The sequence below is a fragment of the Dreissena polymorpha genome, chromosome 15, assembly GCF_020536995.1.
Source record: "Dreissena polymorpha isolate Duluth1 chromosome 15, UMN_Dpol_1.0, whole genome shotgun sequence".
Taxonomy (NCBI): domain Eukaryota; kingdom Metazoa; phylum Mollusca; class Bivalvia; order Myida; family Dreissenidae; genus Dreissena; species Dreissena polymorpha.
The window spans coordinates 31,857,525-31,879,802 of record NC_068369.1 but is presented as its reverse complement, the minus strand read 5'-3'; the positions used below and the strand labels follow the sequence as shown (position 1 = coordinate 31,879,802).

At 32.8% G+C, this 22,278-nt stretch overlaps 2 protein-coding genes across 2 annotated transcripts in view; both read left to right on the top strand.

Moving 5' to 3' along the window:
* Positions 1-22,278, top strand: part of LOC127861225 (uncharacterized) — a 323,777-nt gene that overhangs the window by 21,367 nt on the left and 280,132 nt on the right. The gene's annotated exons all lie outside the window — the stretch shown is intronic.
* LOC127859667 (uncharacterized) lies at positions 12,951-13,935 on the top strand. The gene is made up of 3 exons (XM_052397173.1): positions 12,951-13,066; positions 13,275-13,364; positions 13,710-13,935. The coding sequence occupies exons 1-3, from the start codon at positions 13,041-13,043 to the stop codon at positions 13,933-13,935; spliced, it is 342 nt and encodes a 113-aa protein (XP_052253133.1). The 5' UTR covers positions 12,951-13,040.

Below are 22,278 nucleotides of genomic sequence, written 5' to 3'. Positions count from 1 at the left end.
TTCTTTATGAAGCTTCGGAGGTCATAAAAATGTTTTTGAAAAAAGAAAAAAAATACCCATATTAAGAGCAAATTATTCATTAACTCCCAAGCCAGTCGTCGTCACGGTTATGCTTAAAAGAATCATTTTGTCCAACACAAAGACCAAACGCTAAAAAATAACAATAAACACAAACTTTATGTTAAGTAATCTTACTCGTCAGCATGTTTACGTCCCACATGTGTATATGAGTATAATTAAGTAATGCTTATAATCCAGGTGTCTGTTGATTTATAATTTAATGAACGTATTTCTGAAAATATGACTATTTAATTAAAGGTTTAACATCAAACATGTATTTTGTTTAGATTACTTTGTTTGCATGTGTTTGTTGTTGTTGTTGATTTCAAAACACTTTGTCAGCGTTATATTCTGATATGAAAGTAAAAATACAATGTGTCATATGTTATTTCTTTCAATCTTTGATATATACATTTAAAAAAAACATACTTGTGCTGTTTTTGCAATTGGTCACTTGCAAATAAAGGACCAACTAACTGTGTACAATGAGAATTCAATACTGCTCCAGCAGCTGGAGTTTCACTTCTTTATATTGTAAATACAAAAATCTACGGAGGAGATATTTGTTGTAAACAACGAGGAATGTAGCGAACAGGACACGTGTTATGCTTATAATTTTATCATTGTTTCTTTTAATAGAAACGTCCCTTCGCTGCACAAAGGATATATCAACACATTGTGTTAAGCAAGATATGTGAATAACATACTGTGTTAAATGTGTTTACAGGCATACGTATAACCCGACTTTAATTGTCTTTTTACCGGTGATAAATGTTTTCAGTTGGTGTTTAGATCTGTGAAACTTGTAAATACATATATGATATTCTTAATTTATTGTTTTCTTTGGTTTGTGTTTAAAAAATAGATTGTTCTAACATTTTTTCAAGCTGTAGTTCAATCAACGACAACGTTAGTTTCCGACGTAATTAGTGATGGTACAATCTCTAAGATACTCGCTGATGATTTCACGGGTGTGGATGGTGTCACGGGTGTGCTCGGTAACGTCGGCTCTTAGTTTGGCCTATTCGATTCGTGTCTGCCGTATTGTATAGTGACGTGAACAGTTGCTGTAAGGGTGAACGAACAAATTGAACATCATATTCGCTGATCTTCATCAACAAAAACAACAACAACATGATTATCATCTTATGCCCATTCTTCATCTTCAAAATCATAAGCGTCGACAGCAGAAACAACAGCAGCAGCATCAGACGCAAAATAAGCATCACTATCATCATAATCATAATCATAATCAAAATTACACGCATAATCATCTTTGAAATCATTATTACAAAATGCATAACCTATGATTCCAGTCATTAAAAAATCTCCATTCAAAAACGCGACTAAACTGTAATTCCTATCTCAACTCAAACTCGTTGTGGTTAATTCGATAAACACCGTTTAATCAAACATTATGTGTTATCTACTGTTCTACTTTCAGTTTACGCACACGGACGTATAGTGTTTGGTTCAGTTGTCTTTTCGCAACACGCCATGTAGGTTGAGCACAATGAGGTATATCCCTAGCAAAACGAAGGGACAATATAAACAATATAGCTTGAAGGGACCTTTCACAGATCGTGTCATGCATTGAAGTTTGTCATTTAATGCTTTAAATTGATAAATGTAAACATTTGAAATAAATAGCTACAGTGAAAAACCAAGACTAAAATTTAAACAACAAAAAATTCCTCAACTGGGATCAAACCACAGACCCTTGGAATAAAAGTCTAATATGTAAACCACTCTGTCATCCGTGCTCATACAGTGAGAGGTGTGTTTTATACTTTATTAAACATCGTAGTATCAAACAATATAACGATAACATCTAAACTCTCCAAATGATTCAATCGTTTTGAGTCTGTAACACTTGATTATTTTCATGTTTTTAAATTATCAAATCGTCAAATGATATTCATTGTAGACAATTGATAGTTTAGGTTTGGTAAATGTTCAGTTTTACTGTTTCTTCGCAACTATCATAACTGCAACGAAAATGTGCGAATCTGAAACATTTTCTTTTAGTTTTTCAATTGACCAAAACATGAAAAGGCCCCTTTTAAGTGGTTGATGCGTATACATAGAATGGTACAATTATGTGAAGTGCAACTCACGATCTCCATTCTATACACATTCTTAGAGCGGTTTATGACCATTTTATTTAAATGCCCCATCGGAAATATGCGCTCGGAATTTCGTGTACTGTCTTAAGTTAAGAGTTTCAAAAATGACTGCATAACATTGATTGCTTATTTGAAAACAGTTTACTTGCGTTCTCTATATTTATCCGTTATGCCATGATATAGATAAAAACAATCTGTCTTACATGTTCAACATGACAACTGTCAAAATGTCTCCTCAAATGTTCCAAACATAAATTGTCGCATATAATATACATATGTATTAATGTTTTCACATGAGCTCTTTACGTGTACATGTTATAAATTATAACAAATAGTTGGAAACAAAAAAATGTCGAACACACATATAATATAGTAAGTATAGAAATGTACAAGCACTCAAATGAACAAAAGACAAAGAAAAGAAACACCTCATATTTAAAACAGCTTTTAAGGGACATGTGCGGGTTTTCGTCAATTGACAAAAATAAAAATAAAATAATAAATGCTTAACAGTTATCATGCTCTAAAATATCCATTATATGCATCTTTTGACGATTTAAAAACCTGAAAATTATTAACCGTTGCAACGCGAAACGATTGAAATAATTGGGCGAGTTCTGTTGCTGTCGTTATATTTTGTGACACTACGAGGATTGCTTATAAAAAGTATAAAATACATCACTAATTGTATTAGCACGGATGGCCGATTGGTCGAAGCGTTATACGTTTACTCCAGGAGCCAGTGGTTCGAGCCCAGATAAGGGCTAATTTTTTTCTTTCTTTAATTTAATTCTTGTTTTCTAACTGGAGCTTTTCAGATCCAATGTTTACATTTATCAATATAAAGTATTTAATGACACACTTCAATATCTGCCAAAATCTGTGAAAAGGTCCCTTGAAAGTGATAGGGGAGGTAAATAAGATTTTAACCTCGTGATAATTTTATAACAATATAATGTAATCATGTGATATCTGAAACGTGTTTTCAGACGCTGTTAAAACTTGCTTAAAATGATGTGCTGAAATTAATCAACCAATAAGTTTTAGAATTTCAGAATGTGCCAACAATGTTACTTCACGAATTTATATTCAATACTATATTGTGTTCATGGACCAGAAACATTTGCGTCGTTTTTGTCATGTTCTCAATAGCTGAAGTAGCAATTTTAAAAGGTGAAAATGAGGATGACAAGGAAATTAGCCATGTTTTTCAGTGCATGTATAAACGCATATAAAATAGGCAGCGAATCAATACCAAGAATATATGTTAGTATCGATTAGTCATTTTTGACTCGGGTACTACTTAAATGTACCCCGGTTACCCTTAAGTATACCTAAATGTCTTGGGTACGGAAAATATACTAAAACGTACCGATATAGAATGTACCCGAGTTTTATTCCCGGTCAAAATCCGATGTCACGGGATATGAAACAAAAATTGCTTTGAACAAAATCGACCTCAATATTCGTTTTAATTAAGAGTTTCGATGACATAGAAGCCCTTTTACAAAATATTAAAATTTATTTGAACATAATTAGTTTGGAAACAAATCCGACAACGACCAATTAAGCTTAAGAATTCCCGGGGACGCTTTACTAAATTTTCCGTTCCCGGGGTACAGTCAAGTAAACTTAAACGTACACGGGGTACATTAAGGTCGCCGTGGCTTAGCGGATATGGTGTCCGCCTAGCGATCGGGATGTCAAGGGTTCGAATGGCAACGTTCTTTAGATCTCCCAAAAAATGCACCAAGTACTGGTAGGGGAAACGGACTCGAGAGCGTTTCAAATCGAGTTTAAATTATTATGTTTAAACTTAACTAAATGAAGTAGTACCCGCGCCGACAATGGCCACTCGAGCCCTTCGTGCAATGTATACAAAGATACGTGCAATATGGAAATTAGTTAAATGTTGATGATCAGTATTCATTTACACAACGATATTCACAACAATAAAAATGTCTAAACCAGTGATTACAATATAGTTTACCTTTATGATTGCGTGCTTTTCGATTAGTATTAGAAAGAAAATGTAGATCTTTAATTGCGTATTTTTGTTTACAAGTCCAGAAGTTTGTAGTATGTATATATGTGGACTTTCCTGTGATTAAACCCTGAACCTGTCGCACCCAACGAGCATGGCTTATGACAACGCCTACAAATTTACTAAATAATAAATATATCAAAGGCATAGCTTGTCATTATTTTACAAAATGAACTTATGCAAATACAATATTGGGCTCGTCCGGGATTTGAACCCGGGACATCTCGCACCCTAAGAAAGACATCTCGCACCCTAAGCGAGAATCATACCCCTAGACAAACTAGCCATACATATGTATCTACCTCTCTATATTCTACCCCGCCGCGGTTTTTTTATATTTCTTAAAACGGTCCCAAACATGCTCGGCTTAGACCGATGTATCATTTTCGTTTTTCAAAAATATTTTTTGGCAAGTGTGGTAAATGTGTCGGTTCAATTTATCAGCCAAATTTATCAATGGTTGAATAAAATGCACATACATTATTGTTGAACTTTGTTATGCCATATTTTCATAATATAATATATAATATTATAATATAATATTACGATCATTAACATCTTCAACACATGAATATGCTCTGGCGTATCGTACCAACTGCGTAATGTAAATAACATAGGAAGGACCTTTAGGGATGTTACCATCTAGGAAAGGAAAATTCACAATTTTAAAGTTAATATTCACAAATTTGTCGTATAAACTTGTTTTGGTCATATTTTTTTTTAAAAGTAAGATGTAAGTCTTAATATGCAGCATCTGTATCGGATTGACACGATTTATTCAAGACTAGTTCTTTTGGTAGTTTTTTGTGAATATATTGTTCAAAGTATGGGTTATCTAAGTTCAGTATGTAATCAACGTATATACTTGTAAGGTAAAAACGTTGATTCAAATATAGTTATTTACTTTTCAATTATTCTATCATAAAATCCCTTTCATACAAATATAAAAATAGATCAGCTAAAAGCGGCGAACAATTAGCTCCCATTGGAACACCGATAATATGTTTAAATAGTATACCATTAAATATAACAAACAAGTTATCCAGAACCAAAGTAAGTGCTGCATAAAAGTCAAGACGAGTCCAGATGATGTATTTATCCAGCCCTTAAAGAATAATACCGTGCAATAAATAGCGGTAAGGCTGTATGGGTACTGTATGGATTGTGCAAAGATTGTTAGGCAGTCACACAATCTTATAGCATTTTGCCTACAATAATTGCTTTCCTGAGAACGTGTCTGGAGTGTTATCATCCATATATAGTACATTCAATAGCGAGAACCAACTGGATTTTAAATGTAAGATTCACTACTTAGTTCCAGCCATGTAAAGTTCAATTTACCAAGACCAAAAATATAATGTATTTTCATATGAAACGAATATATGATTGTTGTTACATATGTATGCTTAATCATTGAATGGTATAAATGTTGTTTTTGTTGATCGTAGTTTGTGTTATTTTAATTTGTATTGTAAGTAAAATGAGTTACGTACGTGCAAAGACATGAAACCAAACCTACCGTATGGTTATTTAATAAGTGCACATAATTTAGTCAATTGAACACATGAGCTATGCATTTCGTTTGCGTGCAGTTATGCATTCTCTCTACATGCATGCCATTAGTTGTTCGGATAAATCAAACTTTAACCAACTTTATTTGTTCTGAAACAATTTATTGGAATGATTACAACACAAAGACAACTTTTGTGTAATAGTTGCCGTGTTAAGAGACAATTTGTCTGTTTTGTTATGGTGTCAAATAATTTAGATGAAAATTAGATGACAATTATTTAAGTGTTTACAAAAAACGACTGTACATTAATAACCAATCTTTTCATTTTTTAACACAAATATGTTGTGCCTGGTTATCTTGTTTATTCTCTTTTCAGATCAATATTGATTATTACTTCAACCAGACTATACAAGGTAACTATAAAGTCGGTTTAAAGTTAACTGATAATAGGCGAGATATCATTCAATATAGGGGAATCATGCTTCATTGAGCATAAGTTACAATCGTCTTTATTAATAGTGTCTGAAAAACTTATCAACTTAACTTATATGCAATGTGATATGTTATGCATATGTTTTAGCGAATAACACTCGTGCTAAATCAAACAAATTATAATTATACTACTATTGTTAAAATAATTATCATATTGATAGAAAGAAAAAAGATTAAGACGAAGAAGACGAAAACACAGAAAGGTGTTTGTGTAAGTAAAGTAAAATTCCTACCTTATTGGGTTGATCTGACTCGCTATGTATCAAAATCGTTACCGGCCATTACTTGTGTACGTGCTACCAAACATAAAGGCCGGCACTATAAATAGTGGCTTTGTCGCATTACCTCTAAACCAAGATGTCTCACTTGAAAGACTATACAGTGCTTTTCTGTTGGAAGATGAAAATATGAAACGGAATAAAATTCAAAAAAGAGATAAAGTATCCTTGTAAAACCGAATAAAGAGACAAATTATTCCAGTTTAACACTCAAAATGAAAGCAAGAAGTATTTTGTGTATTCACAAGTAACAGTCAGCCCGCAAATAATAACATCCTCGCCCATGTAATACACTATATGATGCAGATCGAATAAAATGCTTTTATCGTTTATTGTTTAAATAAATTACTTTCCATTCCCGATTTCACTTTTTTTTAGCGATGTATTATTTGGAAAGTTGGCATTACTTCCATTTAATAAAAATACTACACACTCATCGTAAAACGGCAGTGGTAACAGGGAGGATGCCAATGGGATGAGGTTGTAATGAATTCGGATTTATACTGGCGTTCTGAAAATGGCATGGCTATAACATTAGTCGTATGTGTAACTTATGTTATCATCATCTAATTCTTATTCTGAAATAATTTGTTTCGTAATTTTCAAATTAACGTTACCATATAAAATCTTGGCGGATTTCTACGGTGGAACAGATGTGTCATGTGCATGCTTTTACTTATTACATTCCATGAGTTAGTTATCTCGTATCCACGATTTAGTGGTGGCGACAAAGGAAATTCGTGGGAATGATCTAGTGCGTGACTGCCAATCCTAGTATCGCGGGTTCGACATCTGACCTACAACATTAATTGAGGGAATGGTCATAACATCCTTTCTACAGCAATATTCTGTATATTCCTGATTTAAGTATGGCAGTTGTCACTTACTGAGTGGGTGCTCTTAACACTGGTCAAACCAGCTTCCCCAGGAAAATTGGGAGTTGGTGAACTGAGTGTCGTGATTTGACTGAAATGCTGTTAAAACGGCGAATAATCAAAACAAACAAACAGACTGAGTCGTGGTAGCGATAATATAAATGGACATCTTAGCCATCGACATTAAAAGTATCACACAAACATAACATTTTGAAATGAAACATCACATAGTTTGGGAAGTCGAAAGCTGCACACGCCCTACGTGTAAATTCGTATGTACGAAAAATAGCAATGCTCAATTGTGATTGAAAATATAAGATAATTTCATGGACATACTAATAGATTAGTCACATGATATATTTTGGTGCGAAAAACGCTTCAAAAATAGATTGTATTATACAAATAAAACTTGTTGATGCTACTACTGACTTGGAATAAATCTTAGAAGAAAGCTAAATATAAAACGTGTTCGATGATTTGTTTCTGTGATTTTCATTTTTGATTGATTGGTGAAAAACATATCGAAACTAAAAACACATCGTGCTATAAGGAAGTAACAAGAAAACAATATATCACACGCTTTTGTCATTTGAAAGGAACATATTTCTTTAACTTTTTTTCCTCAATAAATTTAAATCCACTTGTGGTTTAAGACGTTTCTTTTTTTTAAATCAATGTTGTCTCTCAATTGTACTGTTATTTTGTTAATTCTAACCTGCCCACATCGAGGAATTTTATATGAAATATTTACAAGGGTTGATTCAACCATATATTAATTAAATTGATTTAAAATAATGCATTTGCATTTACTTTATTGCTGAAAACTACAAACACATATTACCCTCATCACCACACACTACGACCACCATCATTCCCACCATCACCACCACCACCACCACCACTACAACCACCACAACCGCCACCACCACCAATACCACAACTACCATCATCACCATTACCAGCACCAGCACCACAACCACCACCACCGCCACAACCACTACCACAACCACCATCATCACCATCACCACCACCACCACCACCACCAACACCACCAACACCACACACGTTTGTGTCATAATGTCTGCGATAAGTTCTCTTTAATACACCATTTCATATATATCAGTGTGCGTGGTGGCTAAAGCTATCTCCAAGGGAATGGAGCTGAAACTGACAGTGCAGCGGAATGTAATACTCAAGGGAGACGTCACAAGTGAGTTCACCATAATCTTTGTTTTCTATGTAATATAGATATAATAATCAACGTCATCGTAAGTATAATCGTCGTTTACCACAACGTAATCATTAGCATGGTCATCACCAATATAATGACCACCATTATCATCACCACCGTCGTCTGCAACGTTATCACAAGCATAATACATTTTATAATTTTATCAATAATACTCATCATAATCATCATCTGTCCTCGTCGTTAGTAGTGCCATGAATATGATTTTGATCAGGTATATATCAGATATATATTTGTTTTATAGTGCAAAATTTTATTCACTCCGTAAGATATTACATACAAACATAGAACATTATGTACATGCATACATGTGCTTCAGCAGGTCTGCCCATATATGCAGTCATGAAGACGCAAAGCGACCTGTAAATAAACTCTAAAATACACTCAAAATGACGAAATCTTATATGCTTAGATTGACCATATGTGAATAAAGATTGCATGTTTCACGGTGGGGTTTTCCATTTAATAGTGACAACCACATTGCAATAAGACATATCATATGATAAAGATGCAACATACATGGATAAAGTTCCTTAAGATTTATTACAATCAATCAATAGTATTGGAAAATGCATTAGTCTTTTGGTCTTTTCGACGCCCCTCAAATACCTTACACTACTATAATACCGAAAATATTTGTTTATAATACTACCAGATGCTAATAAAAAACATTTAACTGGTAAAATGCAGGGGCTCGCAAAAAACAGTGACGTCACTGTCATAGAGCGCTGCACTGAAACAGATTCGGTTATTCTCCAAATCGAGGCTGACGTTGATGATGTAATCGAGGAAGACAACATGCTCCGATTCCTTTCAGGATATACCCGATTGTCTTGTATTTGTATTTTTCCATGACAAAGACATTCTAAACAAAAATTAGTTATGCATTTTAATACAAAGGAATAATCACATCATAAAAAATAGATTAAATAAAGCATAATTGACATTATCCTACAATGTAACAAGTTGCTATATGCTAAAATATAATTATTTTAACATTTGTGATTGTAAAAATTGGTGGCATATCAACTACAGAAACTTTGTTTAATATATGATAATATATGGTTAACAATGTCTCTATCAACATTTAAGTTCGTAAATCTCAAATTTCATTTGTTGTTATCTTTAAAAAAAGCAGTTCTTTTGTTAGTAATTCAAATTATTTTCTCTGTGATTATTTGAGATGTTATGTTTCTTTCCATAAAGCTCTTTTTATGCTGTTAGTATGTGTTAGTTGAAACCTTAATGCGTGTATACAATAGCGCATCGTCTTGCAAGTTTTGATATTTGTTGGTGTGTTTTATCATTGGCGCAAATGAAACAGTTTGAATGTTTCCGAATCGACTCGTTTATTGTGTATATCTAAGGGCATTGTGATTTGCCTAACACGCGTGTAAAAACTGCATATATAAAAGGAAACTATATAAACAGTATAAGAAGGGTCACAAGTCTAGTTATAACGTCGTTAACAACACTGTATAAAGAGACCATTAAGTACGAAAGTTAATACTAAGTAAAATATCAATTCAACTTAACGTTCGTTGATCACCCGTTGTTTCTCAAGAACTTGATACATGAAACAAAAGGAACATTAACTCTTGCAGCATATCATACGTATGCATAGTACGTATGCATATTTACAATGAAATTAGTCATTTAAGGTTTAACTGATCACGTGCCCTTTGTGCGAAAACATGTGACTTTCAAGTTTAAATTTTATTGTTTTCGGTCAAAAAATAGGAAATTAATTAGTTAAACACGAAGACTCGGAAGTTTTATTTCATTTGACTTTGCGAAACCGATTGTGTATAACCAACAGCTGTTTACAAAGAACATGCTCATTTGCGGAGGGGATCGCACAGGACAGATATGAAAGGTTTTTAAGTTGATTTCTACGAGTGTCTATGAAATGTGCTCATATATGCAGCTTTATTTTAGCTTTTTGATAATAGCTTAAATATACTACTGCAGAGCATTCAACGAGTACTTAAATATACTAATGCAGGATAATTGCGAATCTTTCTTTATTTCTATGAACACTCTTTAAAATATAAGGAGTTTTGGTTTTAATGTATGGCAAATATTTTACTCGAGTAAATTTCAACAATATTACCGTTATAATAATAATATTATGCGGATATTGTAAAGCTTTACTTCATTTAGGAGCTAGTATGTATATGCTAAATTATTTCGAAAGATAGGAGATTCATATCAAAAATATTAGTTGTTATAAACGGTTTTGCTAAAAGTATGGCTTAACACACCTAGAAAACAATTTGATGTCTTTCTCTAACTCGTAAATATTACTGAGGATACAATATTTCGGATTTGTAGGAATGTCGGGTTGTAGTTGTAGATATAGTTGTTATTTAATTCTATTGGTGAACGTTCTGTTTTATTTTTGTTAGGTGTGGTAATACCTTCAAAAGATTGTTTTAGTTTGGTAAAATTCAATATGAATTGTTGTACTTAAGCTGACAAATTACATTCACAAAAGAAGAACATAAATTTGCAGGTTTTGGCAAGTTAATAATGTTGTACATAATCGGCCGCCATTTAAACAAAACGAGTGTAGTGAAGATCGTGCACAGATTCAAAGATTTCCAAAATTTCATTTTTACATAAAAAAGTAAATTATACACAACGAATATAACATACTGCGGAAACTCATGTATTATTATCCTTGTTTGATTGACAAGGAAGTAAATCGTTCCTTAAACGGAAGAGAATAACGAGGTCATATATAGTCAAGTGATAATAAACACTATCCCATGTGTTAAAATTGTCGTATATCACCGGATGATCGAATCAAATGTTACACATGTTTTCAAGGCCCCGCTGGAGTGAAATCGCAGACGTATAAACTATGAGGCCGTTGGCGCTGTTATAGTTGCTGTACTTTGTTGCGGAGGCGAGAGTGCAAACAAGGAGTATCACTTCCGTTGAACCGCAGGTTGAGTCCCAGGATGATGACGTCATAGGTAAATCAACATTTTACTCGTTATTAATGGTAAAAACCTACATTTGCTTATTTATTATACCGCGATATTTTTTATTTCATCAAATATGTTTAAAAATAGACATGTTCTTGATCACATATGTATTCCATCGTACATGTATATGCCACAAAGCTTACATGCACTTGTACCGTTATCACGCAAATGCACTTGTATCTTTACTTTACTCTCAGAAATAATAACAAAATGGCGATACAATGTCATTATTTTGTAAATACTGTTTAGCTTTAATAAAACTTTAAAGCCCCTTTACTGCTCAAAATCTACGAAATGTTCGTGCAATATGTCATAAAATAAAGCTTAACAATAAAAACGCAGTGTTCCATATAGCAATACCCGAACTTTCAACGCCAGATGTTGTCTAGTAACATAGATGTTTGTAGATATAAAATGCACGTTTTTATCTTTTTGTGACACAATTAATTCCATTTTAATTTCCCGCACTTATATTTATTCATACGACACATGAACTCTAGCATGGTACCATTTTAGTGTTTTTGTGTCGTATGAATAAATATATTTGCGGGAAAACAAAATGGAATTAATTTTGTCACATAAAAATAAACCGTGCATTTTATATCTACAAACAACTATGTTACCAGACCACACCTGGCGTTGAAATTTCAGCATTTGCTATAAGGAACACTGATGTTTATATTTTTTACTTTATTTGACGAAATATTGTACGAAATTTTATTTGATTTTTTTTGTATTTATGGGTCTTTAAATGCAATTAAAATGGTATATTTATACAAAATAATATTCAAAACACATATATAGGCGCACTAAGGTAAAAGGCAAATATTGTGTTAGCACGTGGATTAAGGTAAAATCAATCATGATACGATGACAAAAAATGGTACATGTATATTTAACTTACACTCGTTACTCGAAAAACATTGCTACGAGTAATGCTTTTACACGCATGCCGTCCAAACAGTAAAATAACGATGGACATGACCATGCTAAAACAAAATATTGAAAAACTAATGAAACAGAAGAGCCAAGTAATTGTACAAACGTATATTGACAGTTCAGCCAACACACCACCAAACAGCTTGTATGTAGCTTCGTTCTTTTCAAACATAACTTTAAAGTAGTTAAAATACAAGTAAAATATGTTAGACATTGTTTAAAATGAGGAACATGTCTATGTGCATGAGCATTTCAAATGTATGATTGTACATTTGCCTTTTAACATTGTTTTAAACACTCAAACAATGGTTATCATCCTTCTTGACATTAAGGTTTTTATCATGATGATGACACTTTCGACTTCGCCATCAAAGACGATGACGTCACTGGCGATGATGACGTCACTGGCGATAATGACGTCACAGGTGTGGATGACGGAAAAATGATATGCCACAGGGATATGTGTAAAATATGCCACCATTACCGGAAAATGAAAGGTAGAATAGCAATATAAGCTGTATAAAACCATTAATACAATCGCAGTGATCGATTGTCACCAAGCAGCAAACAATCCAGATTTTCATACATGTTTTTGGCGTATAATATCTTATAACATCTTTTGGTATTGACACTATAAACAAGATTTTTGTTTAATAATGATACACAAACGCTTATATACACACAATACAATTATTTACATTTCAGCCTGTGTGGTTGCAAAGGCAACCAGGAGAGGGATGGGTCTCGGGCTGGTTGTCAACCACCACATCCTCCTGAAGGAAAGACTGAGAAATGGTAAGTGTAAACATCACTTGTTATACATGGATATATTAAATAATAATATTATTACACGCTGTACTTATCGCACATGCTACCCACAGGTATAAGTAACGTACCCAGGATAGTATTTTTTAGGAGCCCAATATATTCAAATAAATATATAAAATCATGCTTAATGAGAAAAAAATTGACAAAGAGCCTTGCAAAAGAAATCCCCACCCTCTGATTTTGGAATCATAACAAGGTCATTTACTAGAATTTATCATAGACCTGTCGTTGCGGGCCGCAAAAATGTCAAAAAACATCACACTAATTATATTTTTTTACAAGAATACGAAAGTTTTTGTAATTTTCTATCAGGTTCGAGACCGGAAGTTCAACCGCTCTGTGGGCTGCTTCAGAATCCCACGAGACGACATCGACGCACTTCCGGAACTCCAAAGCTTGTTCAGTGCGTTCATGCAGGGCTTTGGCATTTCTGGTGACCGAACATCCGGTGGTGGCGCCATTACTGACGACAGGACAGGCGGAAAAGATGAAACGTTACGGTTCGGGGGAACATAACGATCAGATGCGTTTAGATTGACAGTGTGCTTCATGCATAATGATTTGGCCACATGTTTGACTTTTAATATGGCTGTATGACAGAAATAAAATGAACGCGACACATATTTAATAATAACAAATCAATGAATGTTCACTTTGTATTCATCCCCACTTAGTGGAAAATTGGAATAATCTAAATCCTGAAATATATTTTTGATTTATTTATTAAAAATAACACGATAGATCTTACAACCAGCCTAAATTAAATTAAACAGCGTATAATTCATATTTTATTAATACGCAAAGTGGAACCTTTTTCACAACAAAACCAAATCATGAAAGTCTACATTCACCAAATCATTAAAGTCTACATTCACATTACCTTTGGAGGACCTATTTCTTTCAGGATATTCTTAGTTCGTTTTTTTCCACACATAGACTGTTTGAATATATATAATCGTGGTTTTAGAAAACATTAAATGGGTAAATACGTATAATTATAAACAAAATATTTTATAGACCGATAATACTATATTATAGTGGAATTTAATCGCCAGTACAATTATGAGCATACGCTCTTAGATTATTTTTATTATTTAGATTTGTAATTGCTATGGCACAATATCCACACTGCAAAACCAATACTATTTGGAACTCCTTAACGGAATATATATAATAACAGTGCATTTTAGTGTTAAGCGGTATGCTCGGGCGATGGTTTACAACCGAAGTCCCGAGGGTAACTTCACGTCGTCGTCGATATTCTAACCAAGTTTCATCAAGATGTTGTCATAAATATGGCTTCTATAGTGATTATCCGTTTTTATTAAGATTTAACATGCAGACATAGTTGTATAGACGCACGTGGCCCACATTCAAACTCGGTCTAGAAATTGTTAAGGTAAACATTCTGACCAAGGTTAATCATTAGACGTGTGGCATCTAATGTGTTCACGAGCTAAAAGTCGGCATCACAATACGTTCAGAGTACGACGCGCTATGCAAGACGCACGAAGCAGGACAGCAGACATAGACTGGCCACTTTATACTAGGTGAGCTACCAGTATCGCAAATTGTTCTTTGTGATGTTATATAGGCTAACGTCACAAACTGTTTGTTCGCAATACCAACGAAGCCGGACACCAGTCATAAACTGGCCAAAATATTTGCTTAGTTTAACATTTTCACAAGGCCTATGGAAGATGGGTAGGGTTTAACTTCCTTCTTTAGTTACATGTATATATTGTTTACATTTGCGGCCTCATGTTATCTTTTTGTTTATTGTTTGACTGTTAACAAGTAACCTGCATGCTCATGATAATTGTTAATAATACGATTGATGGTGACCGTCCTCTAATTATATAATATTATTTAAAATAGGTAATTAACAATAGGATTGTTTTGCTTGCATAGCCCAAACTCATTGCGGTTAATTATCATTGTTTACAATAAATATGTTTGTTTATTTGTGGAAAATGCATTAAACCTAGAAATGCCGACAAATTCAAATGAAAGTAAACGATCATGAAATTTGTTGTATTGCTCTTCATGTTCAACAAATGCTGTGTCTAGTTGTTTCACCTATGTAAATTTAAAAACATGTTTACAGAATATAGTGCCTAAAGTAGCATTGAAAACCCTTAGAATGCATGATTTCGCATCGTCATTTATCAAATAAAATCCGGACCCCCTAGGAGGCTACATTTCATGTATATGAGGCATCCTTTTTCAATTCTTATTGAACAACCGGTGTGGTATCAAAGCCCTACAGACATCTTCTGATAGTTACATTGGCCCAAGACGACTTAGGAACCAGGGCTCGACATTAACGACAGTCAGATTGTCCGGGACAGCCAAAACATAGGTCCGAACAAGTCAAAACATAGTCTGCTAGTCATACGGGACAAGTGCAAAAAGTCAAAGTCCTTTTCTCTGATTTACTAGCATGAATCCAGTAATTTAGCTTGTATTTATTAACAAAACTTGACGTTACAGATAAAACGCAAAATATTCAGATATACACGGATGATACTGTGCTGTTTACAAGGGAGGATAATTGCACAGTTAATTTAACAACACTGTTGCGGTTGGTTCCCTTATATTCTATTAAACAACGTCATTCTCGTTTGCGGTCTGTTTTAAAGGGGCCTTTTCACAGATTTTGGCATTTTTTAACTTATTCATTAAATGCTTTATATTGATAAATGTAAACATTGGATCGTAAAAGCTCCAGTAAAAAAATCAAGAATAAAATTAAAAAAAGGAAAAGAACATTGCCCGGAGCAGGTTTCGAACCAGTGACCCCTGGAGTCCTGCCAGAGTCCTGAAGTAAAAACGCTTTAGCCTACTGAGCTATTCCGCCGAGTACACATGCTTGACGTATTTTATACCTTATATAAGCAATCTTCGTAGTTTCACAAAATTTAACGACAAAAACAGAACTCTCCAAATTATTCAATCGTTTCGCGTTGCAACGCTTTATAATTTTTAGGTTTTAAAATCGTCAAAAGATGCATATAATGGCTATATTAGACCATGGTAAATGTTCAGTATTACTGTTTCCTCACAAATATCATAACTAAAACGAAAATGTGCGAATCTGAAACAACTTTTTTCAATTTTGTCAATTTACCAAAGCGTGAAAAGATCCCTTTTAGTATTTTTCAATATTGTTAACAGTTGACACTCGTTCTACTTCTAGTCAAGTGTGTTTGTTTATAAATGAATAGGATTGTTATGCACAATAATTAGCTGTTAAACTATAAAGCACCTATAGCAAGTGTAACATTATAATTGTGATCTATAATGGAGTAAACTGAGACTTCAAAATATAGTCATTTTTTTATCATTGGTTTGTTTAAATTATACTTATAAATACTAATACCACAACAGTACTTTCTTCGTGTCGTACTATACTACTTTATATATATTTTACAATTACTGAAAAGTAACATTGGAAATTAATTTACATTTTAAAGTAAGGACAAATAATTTTTTCGTCAGGACAAGGGAAAATGTATGGCACTCGTTCGATTGGATGAAAAAGTTAATATTCAGCCCTGGGTGTCCCAAAGCGATGATAATAAATAGGAAATGCATTTTATGATTTTGATATGTTCCAATTTATCATTAAGTCGTCCCAGATTAGCCGGTTCCATCCGCACAGGAAAAATACCATAAAAGCTGAAAGTGTCGTCCATGATAAGCCTGTGCGGATAAGCCTGTGCGGACTGCACAGGCTAATCTGGGATGACACTTAACGCTTATGCATTATGCCCAGGTTCCTCAGAACGCGACTCTTATATGCTTTTTGAAATACATTTGTATTTTTGAATAATTCAAAATATATATATAAATAAGAAACACATTTCTATTCAAATCAGTTTTATTTATATGATGTTTGCCATTTTACATATTTGGTAGCATAAGCAGACACACCAAAACGAAATTTGTAATTGGGCTACATTGCAACGTACGAAAAAATCGTTTAAAAGGCTTCTATTGGTCGCAGTGATGTAACGGATGTCCGCCAAACGATTTGGAGGTCGCAGGTTCGATGCCCATTATAGAAGCGATCTCCAGATTTGCCTTAAAGACACAAACTTCTAGTAGTTCACGTGGTATTCTGTAAAATGGCATTACTGAAGTAGCTTTCATTCAAGAAAGCATATCCGTTCCGTTTGAATATATGTTGGACTTTGTTTTTTCTTTATTGTGGATTGTTTCGTTTTTCTCGACAATATTCGCTCTACCGTATCGTTGTTTTGATATTTAACAAAGTTGAATCCAACACAAAGTTTTATTGATTATAACTGAGCAATTTAAAAGTATGGCAATCAAAACAATTAACACATCATTACATTGAATGGAAAGAAAAATATGTGCAAATGTATATACGCAGACACAAGCATATGTTATTTCAAAAATAAACCATGAAAATGACATGAGGAAAATAATGTGACATACTTAACTCACTGCCCATAAACTGTTCAAATGTCCATAACAAGCAAAATATAAGACTTTTGCAAGAAAATGCAATCGGAGCATATTTACATTTAAATGTTCTTGCGAGAAATACTAAAATGTTAATTTCTTATCCATTTAGCAGTTTATGTTTTGAACACGTCAATCTTACAATACAAAAGTATAGAGACTAAGCATACATGTATATTATACATATTATGTTATTTTCCTCGTAGTGCTTAGCAAAAAAAAGACTTACAGCTTACCTACTTTTTAACAGTTTCTTACTTATACGTATTGTTTGTTGTTTGTAAAATCCTCCTCCTATTCTAACAATTTGATGTGCATTAACAGAACAGTGGTATAATGTTTATTAAGTTAGCACTTTTTTAAATTAAACTTATGTAGGTGACGTTTCAATGACAGTGCGTTTGCTTTTAAGATAATACAAATGTATTTTAGGGAAGTGTGTTTTGTTGTTGTTGCTTTTAACCTCAGACACTTTACTGTTGTTGTATTGTAATTGCACATGAAAAACAATGTCAATGCTACAGAACACATTTTAACAGAAACAGGGAAATTATTGCTACCTTTCTATGCCAGAAAAGTTCCTTCCATCTTGGGTGAACCATCCAGCTACTGTTTACAACTAAAGATGCATTGTGAACCTTATACCGAGAATAAAGCATGTTCATGCTGTAATCTGAAATAAAATTTAACTCCTGATAATTAAGTGAAAAAAGCGATGTACACATAATAGAGTATCTTATTTAGTTACCAATCACAACATTTGTGCAAAACATCACTTATAAAGAACGCACGTAGCTAAATACCACTTTATATACACAATTATTATTTATTGTATGCTTTCTGGCTTTTTACAGGGACATATCAGTGACTTACAACTGTTAATTCACTGTTTCGAAAAATGAAGTGTAATGTAAATCACCGAGAATTTTCCATTTTTAGTTTGTACAAATAAGCATGCCAAGTCTGCGGTATACAAAACTATTGTAAACATTTTTTTTTTTTTTTTCTCATTTATTTTTCACATTTCTTTACATTGTAGTTTACATCCATAATTACTAGAATACGGAAAAACATAAGAAAGTGTATGATAATAATGTACATTTTGAACTATAACATATCAAATATTTAGCGTATGCGTGATTATATTTTAAAAATTGTTTACATTGCCAATGTTAGATAAAGAGCTTTGTGATTTATAGCAAAAACATAAAACTAATAATTTATGTTTACTAAACATAGAGGTTTTATATCTAGAAAAAGTAAAGAAAATATTTTACAACAAGATTTGTTTCAATGGAATTGTTGTAAGTATTTGTTATTGTTTTTAGAAGGATTTTTTTTTTTATTAAATTGTTTTGCCATAAAATTTGTCTGGGTAGCATTATTTGTGGTTTGTAGAATGTATGATTCACCTAAATTGAATCCATTTTTTTTGGTGTTGTTCATATTTATTTTTTACAAGGGCAATCTCAGATTCAATTTTTATTCTCGTATTTAGGTATTCAATAAAGTGAGGAAAGGTTGGTATGCATTTTTGTATTTCATTTTAAATATAAAAGATTTTAATAGTATCACAATAGAGTTAAAAACATCAGAGTGTAGTTTTTTCTCAGTGCATCCAAAGAAAGCATGAGTTTTATTTATTTCAATTAATATGTTTTGACTGGCAAGAAACGTTTCCATCTTTTTCCATATTATTTGAATGTGTTGACACTCCCAAAATAAGTGGTCTATTGTTTCAATATGTGATTGACAGAAATCACATAATGTGCTGTTGCTTAGTTTGCATTTAAAAAGATATGTGTTTGTGGGGACGATTCGCATGATAAATTTATATTGAAAGCTGCGTAAAGACATGTCGATGGTTGAAATGTGGGGAACAATATGGATTTTTTTCCAAGTGGTTGAGTCTATATCGGTAAAATTCGTGTTCCATTTGTTTTCAAGAATGTCATTGTCCTCGTTTTGTAACTGAATATTGTATATGAATTTATTAGGATATTTTGTTTTGATTATTGCTTTTGACAACGTTTCGTCTGGTTGATTGATATCGAGGTCATGAATGCTTTTTTCAGTTTTATATTCTTTTGGGATTGATGTGATTAGGGTATTGAATTTCATAAAATCATTGTTATTGATGTCGTAGAGGTATTTAATGTTTTCAAAATTATACATGGTTTTATTTCTAAAGTCAAAAAGTTGATATACGTATTTTATCCCTCTGTCATACCAATCGCGATAAAATAATGTTTTTCCGTTTGCTGTTATTGACTTGTTATTCCATATTATTTCCTTTTTGATGCGTTTTTGTGAATGTCGTGACTTGTATATTGTATTTGCTGCAGACCACGATGTAATGACGTCGTGGAAAAAAGTGTTACCTCCGCTTATTTCTGTTATAGTTTTTTCACTAAGTTCGCTTTCAAAAATTAGTTCGTTTCCATATTTATTTAATATCAAGTCCCATAAAAGTTTCCATTTACCACAGTTTTCTGAGTCTAAATATCTTTTTATCCAGCTACTTTTTATTGAAGTTAAGAATTTATTAATGTTTGTAAGGTTTAAACCACCACTTTCATACTTTTTATATAAAGTTTTTCTTTTAATTTTGTCCGGCTTGTTGTCCCATATAAAGTTAAATATACTGTTTGTTATACTATTCAGTATTGAGCTCGATGGGTTCGGTAAAACTGAAAATGGGTAGATTAATTTTGGCAACGCAAAAGTTTTAATGACAGTAATTTTGCCCATTAAGGTAAGTTTCCTGTGTTGCCATTGTTTTAAACATGTGTTAAACTCATTTAGCTTTGGGATTAGATTATTTTGTAAATTCAACTCACTTTGGTTACAAAAAGTAATTCCTAAAGTTTTTGCTTCTTGAGATGTCCAAATAAAAGGTCTTTCATTGCAGAATTTGATGTTGGTTTTGTTCAAGGATCCAATTCGTAATATCGTTGATTTCGCGGTATTAAGGTTTAGGCCTGATATCTTTTTGAATTCATTTAGGGTTTCCACCAATGCTCTAAATGATTGCTCGCATCCATTGATGAAAAAAGTTGCGTCATCGGCGAAGAAGGTTTGTTTTATTTCTTTTCCCAATACATTTATTCCTTTAATTTTGCTATTTTGCTCAATGTAGTTTGACAATAGTTGCAAGCATATAATAAATAATGTGGATGATAATGGACAGCCTTGTCTGACTCCTTTTTTTATTTCAAAACTATCTGAAAGATGCCCATTGTTTATGATTAGACTTTTTATGTTAGTGTAAAATACTTCGACCCATTTAATCAGGCTTGACCCAAAATTCAATTTCTTAAGACATTTTAGTATAAATGAATGGTTAAGGCTATCAAAAGCTTTTTCAAAATCTGCAAAAAATAACAGTCCAGGTTTTTGTTTTACATTTAAGTGTTCTATTACATCAAATATCAAACGGACATTTTCTCAAATGTATCGATTTTTCATCAATCCGGTTTGGTCAAAGGATATAATTTCAGGTAAGCATTTTTTAATTCGGTTCGCGATGGTTTTTGTAGCAATTTTATAGTCTGTATTTAATAAACTTATAGGTCTCCAGTTTGCGAGATAATCTAAATTTTTTTCCTGCTTTAGGTAGAAGTGTGATAATACTTTGTTTTTGCAACTCAGTAAGTTAGCCTTTACCAAACGAATAATTTATTGAATTTATAAAATAGGGCTTCAGCGTGTTCCAAAACATTTTATAAAACTCGACTGTTAAGCCATCTGAACCTGGGCTTTTGTTGTTACTCATTTCTAACAGTGCGATTCCGCATTCATATTCGTTAAGTTTTCCTTCACACAATTGTTTGCTTTCGTTGGTTAATGTTTTACTATTGTACTATTGTAAACATAGAATTTCCCAATCATGAATCACGTGTGTAAAAAATACAATTTACAAAAGCAGCAAGAATCACTTGTTTACTCATATACAAAAGCAGCAAGTATCACTTGTATTCTTATATACAAACGCAGCAAGTATCAGACGAATACTTATAAAAAAGCAGTAGAATATACATGTGAACAAATGCGTAAGCCTTAAAATCATCTATATTTAAGTTATGTATAACACAAAAATACAAAATTTTTCGAATAAACATATCAAGTGAAATATATAAAAACAGGATCGTATATCAAGCAATCAGACGTAAACAGCACATATTAAATTACGACATGCAATTGGTTTATTTCAGGTATACCCGACCTAACATGAATTACCAAGATCCTATTACATTTTATTGTGTGATTGTGCTAATGTCATTTGTCATATTTGTGTTTGCTTTATTTATTTTTACAACTATTAAAGTTATGCTGGTAAATACACTTTTTTTGTTGTGACAGCACTCACAAAACCCGATGTTTTATGTTG

Bases quoted from the DNA above. Each gene is read 5' to 3' on its own strand.
- LOC127859667 (XM_052397173.1), top strand. From the start codon at position 13,041: ATGCCACCATTACCGGAAAATGAAAG. The intron at 13,067-13,274 runs GTAGAATAGCAA...TTTACATTTCAG, and splicing joins CCATTACCGGAAAATGAAAG to CCTGTGTGGTTGCAAAGGCA. The intron at 13,365-13,709 runs GTAAGTGTAAAC...ATTTTCTATCAG, and splicing joins GAAGGAAAGACTGAGAAATG to GTTCGAGACCGGAAGTTCAA.